Raw genomic sequence first — 15928 nt, 5'->3', positions numbered from 1 at the left:
GCCACTTTCTTTGGGCAGAGGTGATGGGAGGCCCCTTTACAGGCCTCACAACTGTCTTTGAGGATCTTTGGACCCTGCTGTGCAATCTGCAAGGAGTCAATCACCCCCTGTGCCATTGAGCATGGACACAGGGGGCCAGGACAGTGGTCCCCAGCAAGGTGCTTGGGTCAGTTATTACATTTATCACAGTAGAAAAATAACATTACCATGTGCTTCTCTGGTATGTTGAAATTTAAAAACTGTGTCCACTTCTCTTAGCTCACTTGCTTTTTTCAACACCCCTGTCTATGTGGAGATTATTATTCCCATGTTATGCTTGAGAAAACAAGAGAGGTAAAATGACCTGCCCAAGGTCACACACCACTTAGTGATGTAGAGAGAGTTGGGACCAGACTTAGTAATTCCGTGTTTCTGCCTTTTCTCCTGCACTCTTCAGTGCGCACCCACACACACATGCACACCCGCCCCAGCCCATTTCTCCCTCAGACATATTGCTAGCCTAGGGGAGCAGGGCTCTTCCAACCTCCACTGGTGGCCTCCCTTCTCCTGTCTTTGCTGACAAGCTGTCTGCTCCTCTCCAGGCCTCCCTACTGTCCAGAGCATGAGAAAGAGATAGACAGCATAGGCTGGCAGCAGGGATAGGAACTACTGCAGAGCTGGCTGCACAGTGGAAAATGGTGACTGCCTCCAAGTGGGGGCTGCTCAGGCAGGGACAGTAACACACTCAGTGTTGGCCCAGAGATGAGCCAGAAGTGCAGCACATGGGAACAAGTCCAGGGTAAGGAGACAATACTAGGAGTTTGGGCCAGAATGCTGGTTTGGGGGTGACATGACCCTTTGCAGCCACATTGCTACATAGGCATGGCAATCTTCTCCCTGGGTGGGGTAAGGTCCAAAGGCTAGTACCATGTGGAGGTTCCCTTCCTGGGATGAGACAGGGATGGAGCTGAATCCTGCTGTCATGTTTTCAGGTCCAAGGGTTTCAAACTTGCTGGGCCTGAGGGGTCTCTATAGTCCCTGAGGGCTCGACCAGGTGGATTGTTAAATGTATAGATAAGAGAACACCCACTGTTCAGAGACCGAGGTCACATATCCTTTCCCAGACAGAGCTGTCAGAAGCCCAGCAGTGTTGAGAGAAGGCCAAAGGGAACCAGAGCCAAGTCCTCAGCAGACGCAGCAGTAACCCTGGTCCACAAATAACAGAGGAGGGGTGTGCCTACCCAGTTGGTTCCTGGCAGTGGGAGCCAGAGGGATGATGGGAGTAGACCTGGGTGTCCTGTTGGCTGCCCTGGGAGGCACCTCAAATCAGACTGCCTGAATTTAAATTCTGAATTTCCCCTTTCCAACTCTGGAATCTGGACTAGTGATTTATGTCTTCCAGCCCATCTGTAATGGGCACCATCACAGCACATACCTCATAGATTGTTGAAAGGATTGTGATGATGCAGATAACTTGCTTACATCATACTCAGCAGAGACGTAAAATAAGCGGGCAGTACTTTGGGAGGTACTATTATTATTGTCATCGTGAATGTATTTTGCAGTGGAGAGGTCCCTCCCAGGCTAGGCGCCAGCCCTTGATGAGAAGGTGCCTACTTCATGTCCTCTCTTGCCTCTTACCCTCCCCTGCTGCCCCCTCAGGTCCTAGCTGGGCTGCTGCACCTCGGCAATATCCAATTTGCTGACTCAGAGGATGAATCCCTTCCCTGCCAGCTGGACAATGCTGAATGTAAGGGGTGGGGTGGGTAGGGAATACCCAGTGCCTCAGGGTTTTACTCATACCCAGGAGGTGTGGCAGGCCCTGCCAGATAAATTGCCAATATTGGGGAGGGCTGCAGGATGGGAGAGGGAAGGGAGGTTGCTAAAAGTTGAATCTGTTGCTCCCAATCAAGCTATCAGCTACAGGGCACTGCCTTGGATAATTTACTACTCACCCCATCTTTGGTGAGTCACATTATACTGTCCCCATTTTACAGATGAGAAAATGAGAGAGTGTTTATAAAGTGATTCGTCTCAAATGTAGCAATGTGGACTGTAGCATAGAAGTTTAAATCCTGGCTCTGCCACCTATAAGGGGTCTTTTGTGAGACTCTCTGCCCATCAGAACCTAGGTTCCCTCTGTCCCATCAAGTGAGTCATGGTTCCCCTGTGATGACTTCACAGGGCCTCGTGGGCACCCATGGAGGGTGGTTTACCGAGGAAGGATTCACCCCTCACAGGCTCTGTCAGGACATCAGCCTTGCTGCTATGGCTCCCAGAGAATACACTGCTGAAGACACTGCAGATTAGAACCATCAAGGCAGGCAGGCAGCAGCAGGTGTTCCAGAAGCCCTGCTCCCGAGCTGAGTGTAACACCCGCAGAGACTGTCTGGCCAAACTTGTCTATGCACGGTGAGCAGTTACTCTAGGCCCAACTACTCCCCTGCCCTGGGATGGGACCAGCCACCGTCAGACAATAGGCGCATGCCCAGGGTGGGGAATGCCAGATGAAGCAGACCCAGTTCCTCTCCTGTTCCTCAGACCCCTGGAGGCTGGGGCCAGGCATGGCATAGAGGGTCTGGCATTTCCCTGAGGCCCTCCTTGATCCCTGTTCCTGAGTACTGTGACGACGAAGTTGCTATATTCCTGGCCTAGATTCAGCTCCTTATTGAAGTACAGGGGCCTGGCTTGACCTTGGTAATAGTTGAGGAAAGGCCACCTGGCTCCCAGCTGGCCAGGCAGGCCCCAAATATGATCTGGGACCCTCACAGTTCCAGGTTGAAACCCTTAGGTGAATAGGCTCCTCTGTCCCCAGGTACCTTTGTCCCGCTTGAGGCTTCCTGTGGTCACTTGGAGGATTTGGAAGAAAGTGGTAGTACCAGAAACTCAGCCCATTATCTAAGGCAACACATTGTGCAGGAAGGCCCCAGCCTTTTCCTGTTGAGGTTACAGGGCTATCTCCTGGTGAGGGAATGGGTACCTCCATCCTCCAATCTTGTGCTGTTTAGTCTGTGCAGCTCCATGAGCATTAAAGCCTTAAATCTAACTCCCTGAAGGATAGCTTCTCACAGTGGATTCTGAGAACCTTCAAGGTACCTTGCAAGGACTTCCAGGGGCCCAGAATCCTCTGAAAGAAGGGGACAGAACAAATGTGTGTGCATGTGCATGTGGAAACTTGGGCACACTTCTGAAGAGAGGATCTCCTGCTTATCCAACAAGATCCTCTGAGTTCAAAATGGCCCAGGGCAGCTAGGCCCAGAATAAACCCATCTCAGCAAGAGAGTCAGTTACCACTGCCTTGAAATTAATTTCAGGTCAAAAATATTGGTAGTCTTTGCCTGCAAGTCACAGCCACAGCAAAAAGAGGAGATAAAATAGTATAACAATCACAGAATAACTGGCTGTAGGGACATTTTACACAATGTAACAATTAGGCCATTGCCTCTCTAGGTCTTTTTTTTTAGTAGCTCAAATGGGTATTTGAAGCCCCTGTTGCAAAAAGAGAGACCATTTCCTGAATTGGAAAAAGTTGCTGGGCAATTACTTTAAGAAAAATGAAGAACCTGATTTACGGTGTTATATATGCCATCCCATTATACAGAAGTGACCTCATCCCCTCTGGAAGGGGATGCCATTGTTGACCTTGGGTGACTCTGAGCCCACTGTGCAGGGCAAAGGCGAGGGGATTTGTGTCAGGGCCCTGGACTCTAGGCTCCACAGGTAGAGCTTTCCAGGGAAGTTCAGTGAACTCAGTTCTTGGCAAACCCTGTCCAAGCCTGACCAGCAGCCCCTTCCAGCAAGACCCTGGGTGTTGAGCCTTGTGACTAATGCAGCCCCATTTCCTGTCTTGCCTGGGAGTTCTGTCAGTCCTATACTCAGTCTTGCTGGGAGGCTGGGCCAGATTTGTGTGTCTGGGAACATGCACAGCCACAGCCTGGAGGTAAATGAGAAACAGGAGGAGAGAGTTTAGCCCATGACCTGCCAGGCTCAGGATTCAGGGCCCTCCAGGGCTGGGGAAGTAATTTTGCCACCACTCAGGCTCAACCTGACCCCTCTCACCAGAGTCCACTCTCCCTCTTCCAACAGGCTGTTTGACTGGCTGGTATCGGTGATAAATGGCAGCATCTGTGCTGAGCCCGATTCATGGACCACGTTTATAGGTAACAAGGGCTCACGCTTCCGGAAATACCCCTCCAGAAGAAGAACAGAGCCCTGGGCTTAGTATCAGAAACTCAAGTCAGGAGACCACTGTGCGTTTCTGGGCAACTTTTCAGTCCTCTGTACCTCAGTCTCCTCATTCTCCACCAGCAATTGGGCAAGGAGATCTCAGTGCCTGAGTTTGACCTGTCCATTGCTCTCCAAGCAAACTCAGATGGTGCCTTGTCACTAACCCCAGAGACCCAACTCCAATCTCAGAAGATTAGTAGGGGGACAGGTGAAAGGTAGATCAGAAGGGACTTGGGGAACATGATTGAAGTCAAAATCATCTTAACCATCTGGATGGGATAATCAGGTAGAGAAGGAAGTAAAGCTCAAGAGGAATTCTAGGCACCAACAGGATGTAAGAGACCAGGGACCTCCAAAGTGATTTGATGCAGAAAATATCCCACTGGGACCTGTTCCATCATGACAGGGACTTAGGGGGACCCAGGGATTCAGACTCAAAAGTGGGCCTGGTGCCCTGGGTTACCCCCAGTCCTCATTTGACTTTTATTGCCTATCCTGGGTTCTGAGGGAATATGGGGTGGCAATGGGGACCACCCTGGAGTGGGGAGGGATGTTGCTCTGCCCACTGTTGAGTGAGTGCAATGATCACTCAACCTCACCCCACACTGCCAAGCAGGAGGCTTTGACAGGTGCCTAGCCACCTTCCTGCCAGCGCCCTGCAGTGGCCCCCTGGGTCCTCTATCTTACTAGGCCTGCTGGATGTATATGGATTTGAGTCATTTCCCAACAACAGTCTGGAACAGTTGTGCATCAACTATGCCAACGAGAAGCTGCAACAGCACTTTGTGTCTCACTACCTAAAGGCTCAGCAGGTGAGGGTCAGGGCTGGAGGGTCCTTCTCCTGGATCCTCAATATCTCTTCCTGTCCCTCCAGTCCCATCCCAGGATTGGACCAGCAGCCTTTGTTCCTTCTTTGATGCTGTTTTGGAATATAAGGTGGTGCTTAGGCCAGCCAAAGGATCGTCTGCCTGGGCCACAGGCCATAGCTGCCTTCTTCTGACCCCTCCCTACCTTTGTTCTGTAGGAGGAATATGCAGCTGAGGGCCTGGAGTGGTCATTTGTCAACTACCAGGACAACCAGACCTGTTTGGATCTCATCGAAGGCAGCCCAATCAGCATCTGCTCCATCATAAATGAGGTGGGATAGTCACCTGATGAGCTGAGTAGCAGAGTTTGTCTTAGGGCTTTCTTTGTGTCCTTAGTGACTGTCCCATGCCCTCTCCGGGCCTTTGTCACTCCATCTGATAACTCAGTTTATTAATACCTACATTTCCTGCCTCTCAGGTTCACTGTGATGCCTGAGGAGACATTTGTTATAATCACCACTGTGGGAGTTACAGATTGGGGACTGAGAGGGTGATGGTAGGACCCTCTCATTTTCATGGCTAACTGCCCACTCCTATCCCACTCAGGAGTGCCGCCTTAATCGGCCAAGCAGTGCAGCTCAGCTCCAGACACGCATTGAGAATGCCCTGGCAAGCAGCCCCTGCCTGGGCCAGAATAAGCTCAGCCAGGAGCCCAGTTTCATCGTGGTGCATTATGCAGGGCCTGTGAGGTATAACACTGCAGGTCTGGTGGAGAAGAACAAGGTGAGAGCTTTGCTATAGCCTGTGGGGGCCTGGGTGAGATAAGATGGTGAGTCATTACATACATAACAGTTTCCCATCATGCATCTGCTCTCCTGATCGTCCTCCCAGAATCCAGGATCATTGTCTTGGGCCTACCTGCCTGAGGTTTCTGCTGATCCACATGTTAGACCAGTTCTCTGTGTCTCTGGTCATCTAGTGGACTAGCTTTTCTCTGGGACTCAGGCCCTGCCCAACCCTGGAAGCCCTGTCTTCTGGAGGAGGGGTGTGGGGATAGTGGGCCTGTGGGCAGTCCCAAGCAGCTCTACCTGCACTCACCTGCTGCCTTTGCCCTTTCCCAATAGGACCCCATCCCCCCTGAGCTGACCACGCTCTTGCAGCAATCCCAGGACCCCCTGCTCAAGGTGCTGTTTCCTATTAATCCCGAAGAAAAATCCCAGGAGGGACCCTCTGGCCAGAGTAGGACCTCCGTGTTGACTGTGGTGTCCAAGTTCAAGGTGGGTCTGGAGGTGCTGATGTGAGAAGTTCATGTTCACTCATTGTCTCACCAATGGTTACTAAGTGCCTCCTAGGATTAGTGCTGTTGGCTGGGGAGCATTGGTGAGCCAAGTAGACATGGTTCTGGTCTGCACAGTTTATAGTCCAGTGTGGAAGACAGAGACATGAAACAGACAAACTACCAGGTATAAGTGGGCTTGCGAGTGACACAGTGGAAGTCCCTTCCCACTGCCACTAGGGTTGGCATGGGAGAGCAATAGTGACATGAGTCTCTGTTCCTAGTTCTCCAGCTTCCTGCTCAAGTTCTTCCCTTGGCTAGAGAAGATTTGTCACTTCTTCCAATATCTTATGCTTTCTACTGTCTCAGCCCTTGCACAGAATGCTCTTCACCCTCTGACCCCTTAACTTCACCATCACTCCTACCCACACCACTTTTCATAGTTTATTCCTTCCATCCTTCACATCTCAGCTTTATATCACCCCTTTGATGAAGCACTCTAAGAAAACCCAGGTTTGATTAGCAGTTTTCTGTCATGGTAGCAGACATATCACTGAGGCATGTTCAACACCCAGTGGCCACTTAGGGTCTGAACTCCAAGACAGCAGCAGACTGCTTGTGTCTAGCCCTGCCACAGTTTGCAGCACACAGAAGGGGTTAAATAATAGCTGCTGCCTCAATGAATGGCAGGGGAATTGTGAGATTTTTATCTACTAGGAAGATTGCTTTAGTAAGGAGGGTAGATGGGGGAGGAGCCTGAGACCAGATGCTGGGGACCAGTCAGGTAGAAGGCCACAGGAGGGAGAGGGGAAGGGTGCTTTGGGCACATTCAGTAAGAGCCTCTAGTGGTTATACCCAAGGCACATGAGGATCCTGGTTTCTGCCTAGGAGGGCTGGAGGAGCTTTAATCAACCACCACTCAGGGCCCAGCTAATGGCCAAGGCAGCCGCTTCCCTGCCTGACCTCATAGCCTTTCACCTCTGCAGGCCTCCCTGGAGCAGCTCCTGCAGGTCCTGCACAGCACCACGCCTCACTACATTCGCTGCATCAAGCCCAACAACGAGGGCCAAGCACAGACCTTCCTCCAAGAGGAGGTAATTAATACAGGGCCAAAGCTGCTTTACACGGACCCTGCTTTGCCCTGGTCCTGAAGGGATACACAGAGGAACCATCAGCCCCAGGGGAGTGACCCAAGTGCTCTCTTAGGCTTGGCCTGTCTCCCCTGCTCTAGCAGGGCAGTCAGGCATGGGCTTGTGGTCTCTGTGCTGCTCAGTAGCTTAGCCAAGGAGACAGATTGGAACTTCAGACCATCTTCTACATGAAGCTAGGTGCCCTAGCACGAGACTGAAGTTGCCCAGAAGAATGAGGATCTTTTGTAATTAGCTGAAAGTCTGTGTCACTTTACAGCACATGCACAGTGAGGCTGTTTCTGACTGGAGATTAAGTTTTGTTTTAATTTGCACAAAAGCACCCTGTGGTGAGCAGCTGCATTCTGCTCCTTTACCAGGTTCTGAGAAATGTGGATGAGATGTGGGTGCAGAAGATACTGAAGAGTGTCCCACAATCACTGATATATGTGGCCTTGGGGTTTATAACCAAGACCATTCTACCTTGATTGAGGTTATGGGAGAATCTTCACAATATAACCTTCCCTGCCTCTCAGCCATGAATCACTCTATTGTCCTCAGAAAAAAAAAAAATTGAAATTTGGTTCAATTTCACTGATATAGGAAGTGATGAGTCACAGCCAGGACCGTCCCTTGCCTCAGAAGCCATGCATCCGATAAGAAGGACTTGGGGACTTCCAGTTAGCAGGGAGATTGCTTCAAGTTCCCTTGATTTATCACTGCCCCAAGGAGTGTATCCCACCAGCCCCAGCCTTTGGAGAGGTTGCAGGTCTACCTTGGCCAGGGCCTTGACAACAGAAATGACATTTCTGGCCTGCTGGCCCCCATGCTGCAGGTGCCTACTCTGCCTCTCCACCATTGCAGGTCCTGAGCCAGCTAGAGGCCTGTGGCCTCGTGGAGACCATCCACATCAGTGCTGCCGGCTTCCCCATTCGGTGAGTGAGGCACACTGCTGTGGGGACAAGGCCAGAGCCAGAGTGGAGCTTGGGACTCAGGCCAGACAAGACCCAAAGCAGAATGTGGAGATGAAGTGACAAGCAGGTCTGCAGAAGTCAACTTGGAACTGAAAGGACTGCACCCATTCATTATTGTCTACTCCTCTGTCTCAGGCACTGTTTCTGGTAATCTGTCAGTGAATAAGGATATTCACTGCTGGAGCATTCATTCCTATGGAAACAAGAAAAATAAGTATAACGAATAATCAGAGCTCAGAAAGAAATCCTATTAGTGGGATTAACCGGAGAGGCTCAGGCTGATCAAGAAGGGCCCTCTCTGAGGAGCTCAAGTCTATAGGAAGGGAGGAAGCCAGCCTAGGAAGGTATGGCAGAGGGGAGAATATTCCAGAGGGAACAGCAACCACAAAGTGCCTTGTAGGCCATGCAAGGACTGCAGTTTATGCTGAGCATAGTGAAAGCTGCTGAATGTTGTCAGGAGGGGTTTGGGTGACCTCATTTGTATTTTAAGAAGATCCCTATGGCTATTCCATGGCAGTTGTCCAGCCTTTAAAGAAGAAACTGATTAAAGAGACTACAGCACATGTCCAGGCAAGCTTGGACAAGGGTGGCAGCAATGAAGATGAAGAGGAGTGAGTAGAACTGGAGAAGGGTTTGCAACAGAAAGAGTAGGACTTGTGGATTGACTGACCATGGGTGCTGGCAGGGTGTAGGCAACAACATCCAGGCTTCTGGCTCAGGCAATGGATGGCCAGGGGGACAGTGGCCTGAGAAGGGATGATGGGGAGTGGAGGGGCAGGCATTCTCTTAAGGCCTGGTAAGGTTTGAGGTGTTCATGATTTAGGCTTGGGGCTCAAGCACACTCCTGTAAAGGTCCATCATCACAAGCAAAAAGGAAATTACCAGGAGAAAGAGGGGAATCTGAGGGCACACCCAAGGAGTTCTCACATCTAGAGAGAGGGTAGAGGATGAGAAAGCAACTAAGATGACTTAGAAGGAGTCATGGGTGAAGGAGAAAAGAGGATTGTGGGTGTCTTGGAGGCTGAGAGCACTCTACAGAAAGGGGTCAACAGGGTCACTAAGAGGGACATAGAGCACTGACCACTAGCTAGTTTGGTGACATGGTGTTTGCTGATGGCTGTGACAAGAGCCACATTGATGTAGTGCTAGTGACAGAAACCAGACTCAGGAGGGCTGAGAAGCTATTGGGAGGAGGAACTACAGATGTCAAGCTTCATCATCTGTTTATAGAGAAAATGTTGCCATGGAGGGGAACAGAGAAATGAATATTAGTGAAGGAGACTGGAGTCAGAGTGGACCAATGGGAGAGATGACTGAGCACATGAATATGATGGGAATGATCAGTATCTGGAGAGAGGCCCAGGAACCCCTTTGGAAGGAGACAGGCTGCAAAATGCAGTTATTAAAAGGGCAAGATGGTTTTCCTTGGGATGCCGAGGCAGCTGGAAGAACAAACCCAGCTTAAAATGGTCTCCACTGGGGTTTATAATTCTGTAAAACTTAAGGTAATACTTGGACACATCCCAAAGTTTATGGGCAGTTAATTTAAAAAGTACTGGCAAAGGGCGGGCCACGGTGACTCAGCAGGCAAGAACGCTTGCCTGCCATGCCAGAGGACCCGCGTTTGCTTCCCGGTGCCTGCCCATGTAAAAACAAAGTACTGGCAAAGAACTTTGAGGGACAGGAGAAAAAATGGAACTATTAAGCTTTACACTAGGAAAACCCCTGAAACTGTCTCAAACATTGGGAACTCCCAGGTTGGTGGGCCAAGCTCTTGATCTTGAAGTTTTCTTTTGTGAAGCTTATTTCTGTAGTGGAGAACCTAAACCTACCATGGTTATGCCTAAGAATTACTTCCAGAAAACCTCTTTTGTTGCTCAGACATTGCCCTTCTCTCAAAGCACAACTCTGCAAGGAAAATTATTGCCTTCCCCCTACATGGGACATGACATCCAGGGGTAAAAGTCTCCCTGGCAACATGGGACATGACTCCCAAGGGTAAGCCTTGTGGGATCAGCAATGCCTTCTTGACCAAAAGGAGGTAAAGAATTGTAATAAGATAAGGTATCAGTGGCTGAGAGAGGTCAAATAGAGTCGAGAGGCTACTGTGGAGGCTACTCTTATGCAAGCTTCAGCTGGGTATTGCTAATTAACCGCAGTTTGCCAGATTCCAACCAAAACCATTCCTGTTAGCCCTGAAGAACACCTCGGGCTCTATCTGAGATTCTACAAAGTTTCACATACTAAGATTATGTTCCAGAAATTTATAACCTCCAGATGGGTTCCTGGGTCAGATAAGTCCTGAAACCCAGATGGGCCAGCCTCTCCAGATCGTCTGGTTCCATCCCCCTATCCCATATTTTTGATAGCCCCTTCCAACATGAAAAAGTTAGAATAGGCAAAACCCTAAAGAGTGGGAGAAAAATCAAAGGTGATGGTGGAGTTATACAGAGAAGGTAGGGTTTAACAAATTAGTATGATTGCTGAATCATATTGATATTTCTTTTAGTCTCCATTATCTTAGAACAGCTAGAAGTAAAAAACTAAAATTGTGGGATTGTTACCCACACCAAACTCTGAAATCTGTTCTATAACGACTTGTTACAATGTTTTTGAAATGTATTGCTTTTTCATATATATATTTTATTATGAAAATATTTAAGAAGAAAAAAGATAAAGAGGGAAAGGAGAAATAAAGAAAGAAAAATTTTTTAAGAAAAGGTCTCCACTGGCTCCCTGCTTAGTGATCCTAGAAACCCCTTTGAAGAGCATCATGTCACTACATGGGATACTCAGAAAAGCACCTCACAGGGTTGTTGAGCAGATTAAAAGGGTATTTTCTCTTAAGCCCTGAGCATTCATGCCGGGCTCATAGATGAAGTCACTTCGTTCTCTTCTGTTACCTGCTTTGGCTTCCAGGGTCTCCCACCGGAACTTTGTGGAACGATATGAACTGCTACACAGGCTCCGTCCTCACACATTCTCTGGCCTCCACAGCCCATCTCCTGCCAAAGGACACTCAGGTGAGTGGGGGGCCATTCATTCAGGTGTTAGTTATTCATTCAGCCAAGGTTCACTGAGCACTGTCCCTGTCTGGGGTTTAAAGATGAATAAAACAAAGCCCTGCCCTCCTGGTTCAGGGGAAACAGACTAAAAAAAGACAAACCACTGCAGAACATGGAACGGCAGAGCTATGAACATGATGTTGTGGGTAGGGCTGGGGAGGTGGCAGTCAGGGAAGGTTTCCTGGAAGAGTGACTTTAGTTGGATTAGCCAGGTGAAGGCATTCCACACAACAGATCATCTAAGTAGAGGCCTTGAAGCTGCCCCTGACTAATTTTGCCCAGGCCATCCAGCATTGCTGATGCCTAAGGGCAGAGATGGTGGGAGGTGAATGACAGGGCCCAGGCCAAGGAACCTGGACTTCACTCTCTGGGCAGATGGAGGAACTGTGGTGAGGGAGGGGTGATTCCATCCACCTCACGCTCTTTGGAGACCATTCACGGTGCCTGTGGAGGACCATGGGACTGAGGCAAGACCGAGGAAGGACGCTGCTAAATTGGCTGGGGCAAAGAGAAGCTGGAGTAGGGGGACAATCTGAAAATTTTTTCGGAGGAGAAATTGGTCAGATTTGGTGCATGTTGATTAATTGGAGAGGAGAGGAGAGAATGAACTAGGCCTGGCCAGTGGGGAAAAGAGGAGGTGACAGATAGTAGGGAACCGATGAGTCCTTCTGTGGTCAGGCTGGGACTCTAGGAACCCTTCCACATGGAGGTGTCCATAGAGTACTCAGGCAGGTTTTGAACTCAAAGGAAAGGTCTGATCTGGGACCACAGTCTGGGGGTTGTGAGTCTGAGAGCTGAAGTTGTGGGAGGGAATGATGAAGCCCCAGGTCAGGTGGAGGGAGGAGCCAGAACCCTCCAGTCTGCAGGACCCCAGCCTGCCGTCAGCTGTTGCCTCCAAGTTAGCTGCCCATCACCACCCCACCCCCAAAACAGCCTGACTCTGGAGCCCATCAAGACCTGCTGACAGTTCTGCTTTATTTTTTCTCCCATCTTGGGTATTTGTCACTTTCCTCTCACCTTCTCTTCTTCCCTCTCTCCCCTCTCTCTCCGTGGTTTGCCTTACTTTCTACCTCTTGCCCAAAGCCTCTGTCCTCTGGTCGTAATGGATTTTGGTGCTGTTTCTTACCTGTGGTGTCTCCTTTGGCAGCCTCTGTCTCCAGAGAGGCACTGGGCGGCTAAAAGTGGTCTGAGCCCTCAGGTAAATCCTCCCTCTATAGGAGTCTACCCTGTACCTTGCGGGAAGGAAGGCAGTGGGACCCACTTAGCTTTCATAGGACTGAGATTTATCTTTTTTTCTCCTTATGTGGTGGGGAGTGAAGGGTAGGAATTGAGGGAGTGGTGTGTTCACCCTGTTTAGCCCTTAAGATTTCTGGGCCTTGGAAACAAATACTGGCTGAGCAGACTGGGATTCCAGGTTGGAATCAGTCACTCTATCAGGATCAGGTACTCTTTGCCAGTCTACCCAAGGGGGACCCACAGGAATGGAGGCTGCAGGGTGCTCAAGGGCACAGATGAAAGAGGGACTCCAAGGCTCCTCCAAATAGCCAAGGATGGCCCCGAGCTCTGGGGACACAGCAGGGTCACCTCTGGCCTTCCCTCTTCATAGGGAAGGACCTGAAAATGGTTAGAGGTAAGAGAGGGCCATGGATGGTTAAGGAGACCAGAGCCATTTGCTTAAGGCCAGGAGAGAGGGAGACTCTCAGAAGCACGTGGAGATCACGAAGCACTGATGGGCCCTTGTCTCCCGTCTCTCAGGAGGGCCTCCCCATGCCAAGGAGGCCATGCTACAACCTCTTCTCCAGGACATTCTCCACATACTGCCAGCTCTCACTGAAGCAGCAGCCACTCCTGGTGACCCTGCTGAGGCCATGCCAGCCCCAGTGCACTGTGGCAGGACCAAGGTGTTCATGACTGATGCCATGGTAAGCTGGTTTGGGGATGAAGAGTGGAGATTATAGAGGCCAGCTACATGCTCGCCTGAGCAAAACAGGTCTGAGCCAGCCCCAGGGCAGGGTAAGAAGGGGATGAGGACCTCAGTGGATGCCCCTTTCCCAGCTGGAGCTTCTGGAACGTGGGCGTGCCCAGGTGCTGGAGCAGTGTGCCCGCTGCATTCAGGATGGTTGGAGGCGACACCGGCACCGCAAACAGGAGAGGCAGAGACAGGCCGCCGTGCTCATCCAGGCAGGTAGGAGAGGGCGGGCTGGTGAGGACCAGGGCCCTGGGTGCACAGGCATCTTTCCAGACCAGCACAGGCCTCGATTAGCTGCTGGTCTCTGACGCTGAACTCATTGAGTCTCCATGTACCAAAGCTCACTGTGTCCCAGTCTTGGTCTGGCAACCTCGAATTCCAGTTCCCTGTTCATCTCACCCAGAGCATCCCTTCGGAATTTGGCAACAACTAGACCACACCACAAATAAAGAGCTCTACAGACTACAGATACATATGCCAACATATCGTTTTTGCTTTATGACAAATCATAACCTGCCAGGCTCCAGGGCCTGGAATGAGTTTACAGAAAAGGTAAAAATTAGTGACTTCATTCATCAAAAAGATTTATGAACCAACATGTGCACAGCCACAGCAGTCTTGTTTTGAAAAATAGAAACAAACCAGATATCTGACAGGGGTGGGGTAATGGCTAAATGATGGAGTATCCCTGTGACATGCTTTTGAAACTGACAAGTTTTTAAAGTATGTTTTAAATTTAATGGGAAACCACTCCCAATAAGGTGCTGCAAGGCTGGATACCAAACTATACATCATTTTTGTAAAGTATGTGTTTGTGTAGAGAGGTGTGAAAGTTATATTAGGATATACTGTAAAATCATCTGGGTTGCTGTATTAACAGGTGGTTTATATATTGGGCTTTCAATTTCTAATTTTCCAGAATACAAACATTTTTTAATGTAAATTGCCCTTTTTCTAAATATGATTGTGCCAGAGTCAGAAAATGATGAAATTAAGAGAAGGAAATTAAAATTCCCACATGATCAGTCCACCACCCAGTTGTTTTCACTCTTAACAGTGTTTTGGTGTCATCATGGACTCATAAAGTAAGCAAGGAAATTAAATAGGGGATTTCCAAAAAATAGAGAAATGATTTTGAAGGTGCAGACAATTCAGACCTCTTGTTTCAGGAGCATGTGCCCCGGACTGAGGCTGAGGGGGTAGGGGAGACTGCTGGCCTCTCAGCCTCTCCCAGATTCTCGTCCCTTCACAGTAGGGAGGTCCCTCCCAGCCTGTGCTGGCTTAAGGAATGTTTTTTAAAAGTCAATTTTGCTTTAGAACTTTACATAGTAGTACAAGGTAGCCATTCATTGAAAAAGTATACATTTCAGAGTTTTACAATTCTAGCCTCACTGCAGAAACAGGTTACCCATAGCTCTAGAAATATTTTATTTTCTTTCTCTTTTCTGTTTCTGGGCAAACTGCTTAGCCACTCGCTCCTGGTTAACTCGGAAACACATCCAAAGACTGCACACGGCTGCCACGGTCATCAAGCGTGCCTGGCAGAAGTGGAAAGTGAGTATCTAGCTCACAAAATTGGGGGGCAATGGATGAAGATTTGGGTTCCAGACGGACCCATGTTGGAATGCTGGTTCTGCCACTGCTGGGTGGGTGGCTCAAGGAAGTGGTTCAGCCTCTCTGAGCATCATGTACCTCTGGTATAAATTGGGCAGACCACCACCTACACTGCAGGGCTGTTGTGAAGGTAAAATATTGCGCGGGCAATTGGGAATATACTAAAAGCCACTGAGCTGTATACTTTTTAAAAGGGTAAATTTTATGGTTTCTGAATTCTCTCTCAATAAAGCTTTTTTTTTTTTAAGTAGCATATGTAAGGACTATGCAAAGCCAGGCAGGCTGCTGTTGCTGTCTTTGGCATTAAGAAGTACTGCTACAGGGAACCAGCCAAATTTTCAAGGCTTCAGGCTGTTCGCAGCCTGGTGCCCTTTCAATTACCTTGATAAGTTGATATATTAAAGATGGTTCTGGTTTCCAGTTTCCATTAAAAGGGGTAGATAAATCTACAACTCTGTTTTCTTTTTAAGGTTAGAATGGCCTTCCTTGCTTCTAAAGAACTGGATGGTGTAGAAGAAAAACACTTGTCTCAAGCTCCTTGTTCCCTGCACTCTACCCCACTGTCCCTGGTGCAGACCAGGCTTCTGGGGGCAATAACCCACCTCTGGCCCCTGGGACTGGTCCTGGCCAACGCGGCTGTGGGTATACGTGGCTTTCAGAGGAAACTCGTGGTCCAGGCCTGCCTCCAGCTCCCGTCAGGCAGCCCCAGTGGGGTCATTGTCCAGAGAGCACAATATGATCAGGCTGGGGTCACGTCCATCCGAGCGCTGCCTCAGGTAGGTTCTGTGTGACAGGATGCTGATCCTGCCCCACCACAGCTTCGAGTCCTTCACACCCCCCTAGAAGAGGCAGGTGGCAAAGCCTAGGAGTCCACCGGAGAGGAGTAGGACT

The 15928-nt window shown here is 49.5% G+C and overlaps 1 protein-coding gene across 10 annotated transcripts in view; it reads left to right on the top strand.

Annotated features, from left to right (window-relative positions):
• The window catches only part of MYO19 (myosin XIX), a 57364-nt gene that overhangs the window by 40143 nt on the left and 1293 nt on the right, over positions 1-15928 (top strand). For 7 of the 10 annotated variants that reach the window (XM_077165044.1, XM_077165042.1, XM_077165043.1 and 4 more), the window contains 14 exons: positions 1642-1729; positions 2220-2391; positions 4066-4139; positions 4897-5018; positions 5231-5344; positions 5619-5795; positions 6137-6289; positions 7275-7382; positions 8280-8350; positions 11309-11412; positions 13210-13376; positions 13510-13639; positions 14892-14977; positions 15508-15813. In XM_077165044.1, the coding sequence (XP_077021159.1) occupies positions 1642-1729; positions 2220-2391; positions 4066-4139; positions 4897-5018; positions 5231-5344; positions 5619-5795; positions 6137-6289; positions 7275-7382; positions 8280-8350; positions 11309-11412; positions 13210-13376; positions 13510-13639; positions 14892-14977; positions 15508-15813 (1872 nt within the window). Of the gene's footprint in view, positions 1-1641; positions 1730-2219; positions 2392-4065; positions 4140-4896; positions 5019-5230; positions 5345-5618; positions 5796-6136; positions 6290-7274; positions 7383-8279; positions 8351-11308; positions 11413-12537; positions 12653-13209; positions 13377-13509; positions 13640-14891; positions 14978-15507; positions 15814-15928 lie in introns of those variants that run through there. The other 3 variants (XM_077165045.1, XM_077165046.1, XM_077165047.1) reach the window with 3 other exon arrangements.

This window comes from Tamandua tetradactyla, chromosome 6 (genome assembly GCF_023851605.1).
Source record: "Tamandua tetradactyla isolate mTamTet1 chromosome 6, mTamTet1.pri, whole genome shotgun sequence".
In the NCBI taxonomy this organism is placed as follows: domain Eukaryota; kingdom Metazoa; phylum Chordata; class Mammalia; order Pilosa; family Myrmecophagidae; genus Tamandua; species Tamandua tetradactyla.
The sequence above is the reverse complement of the archived record's forward strand: the minus strand, read 5'-3'. Positions and strand labels throughout refer to the sequence as shown.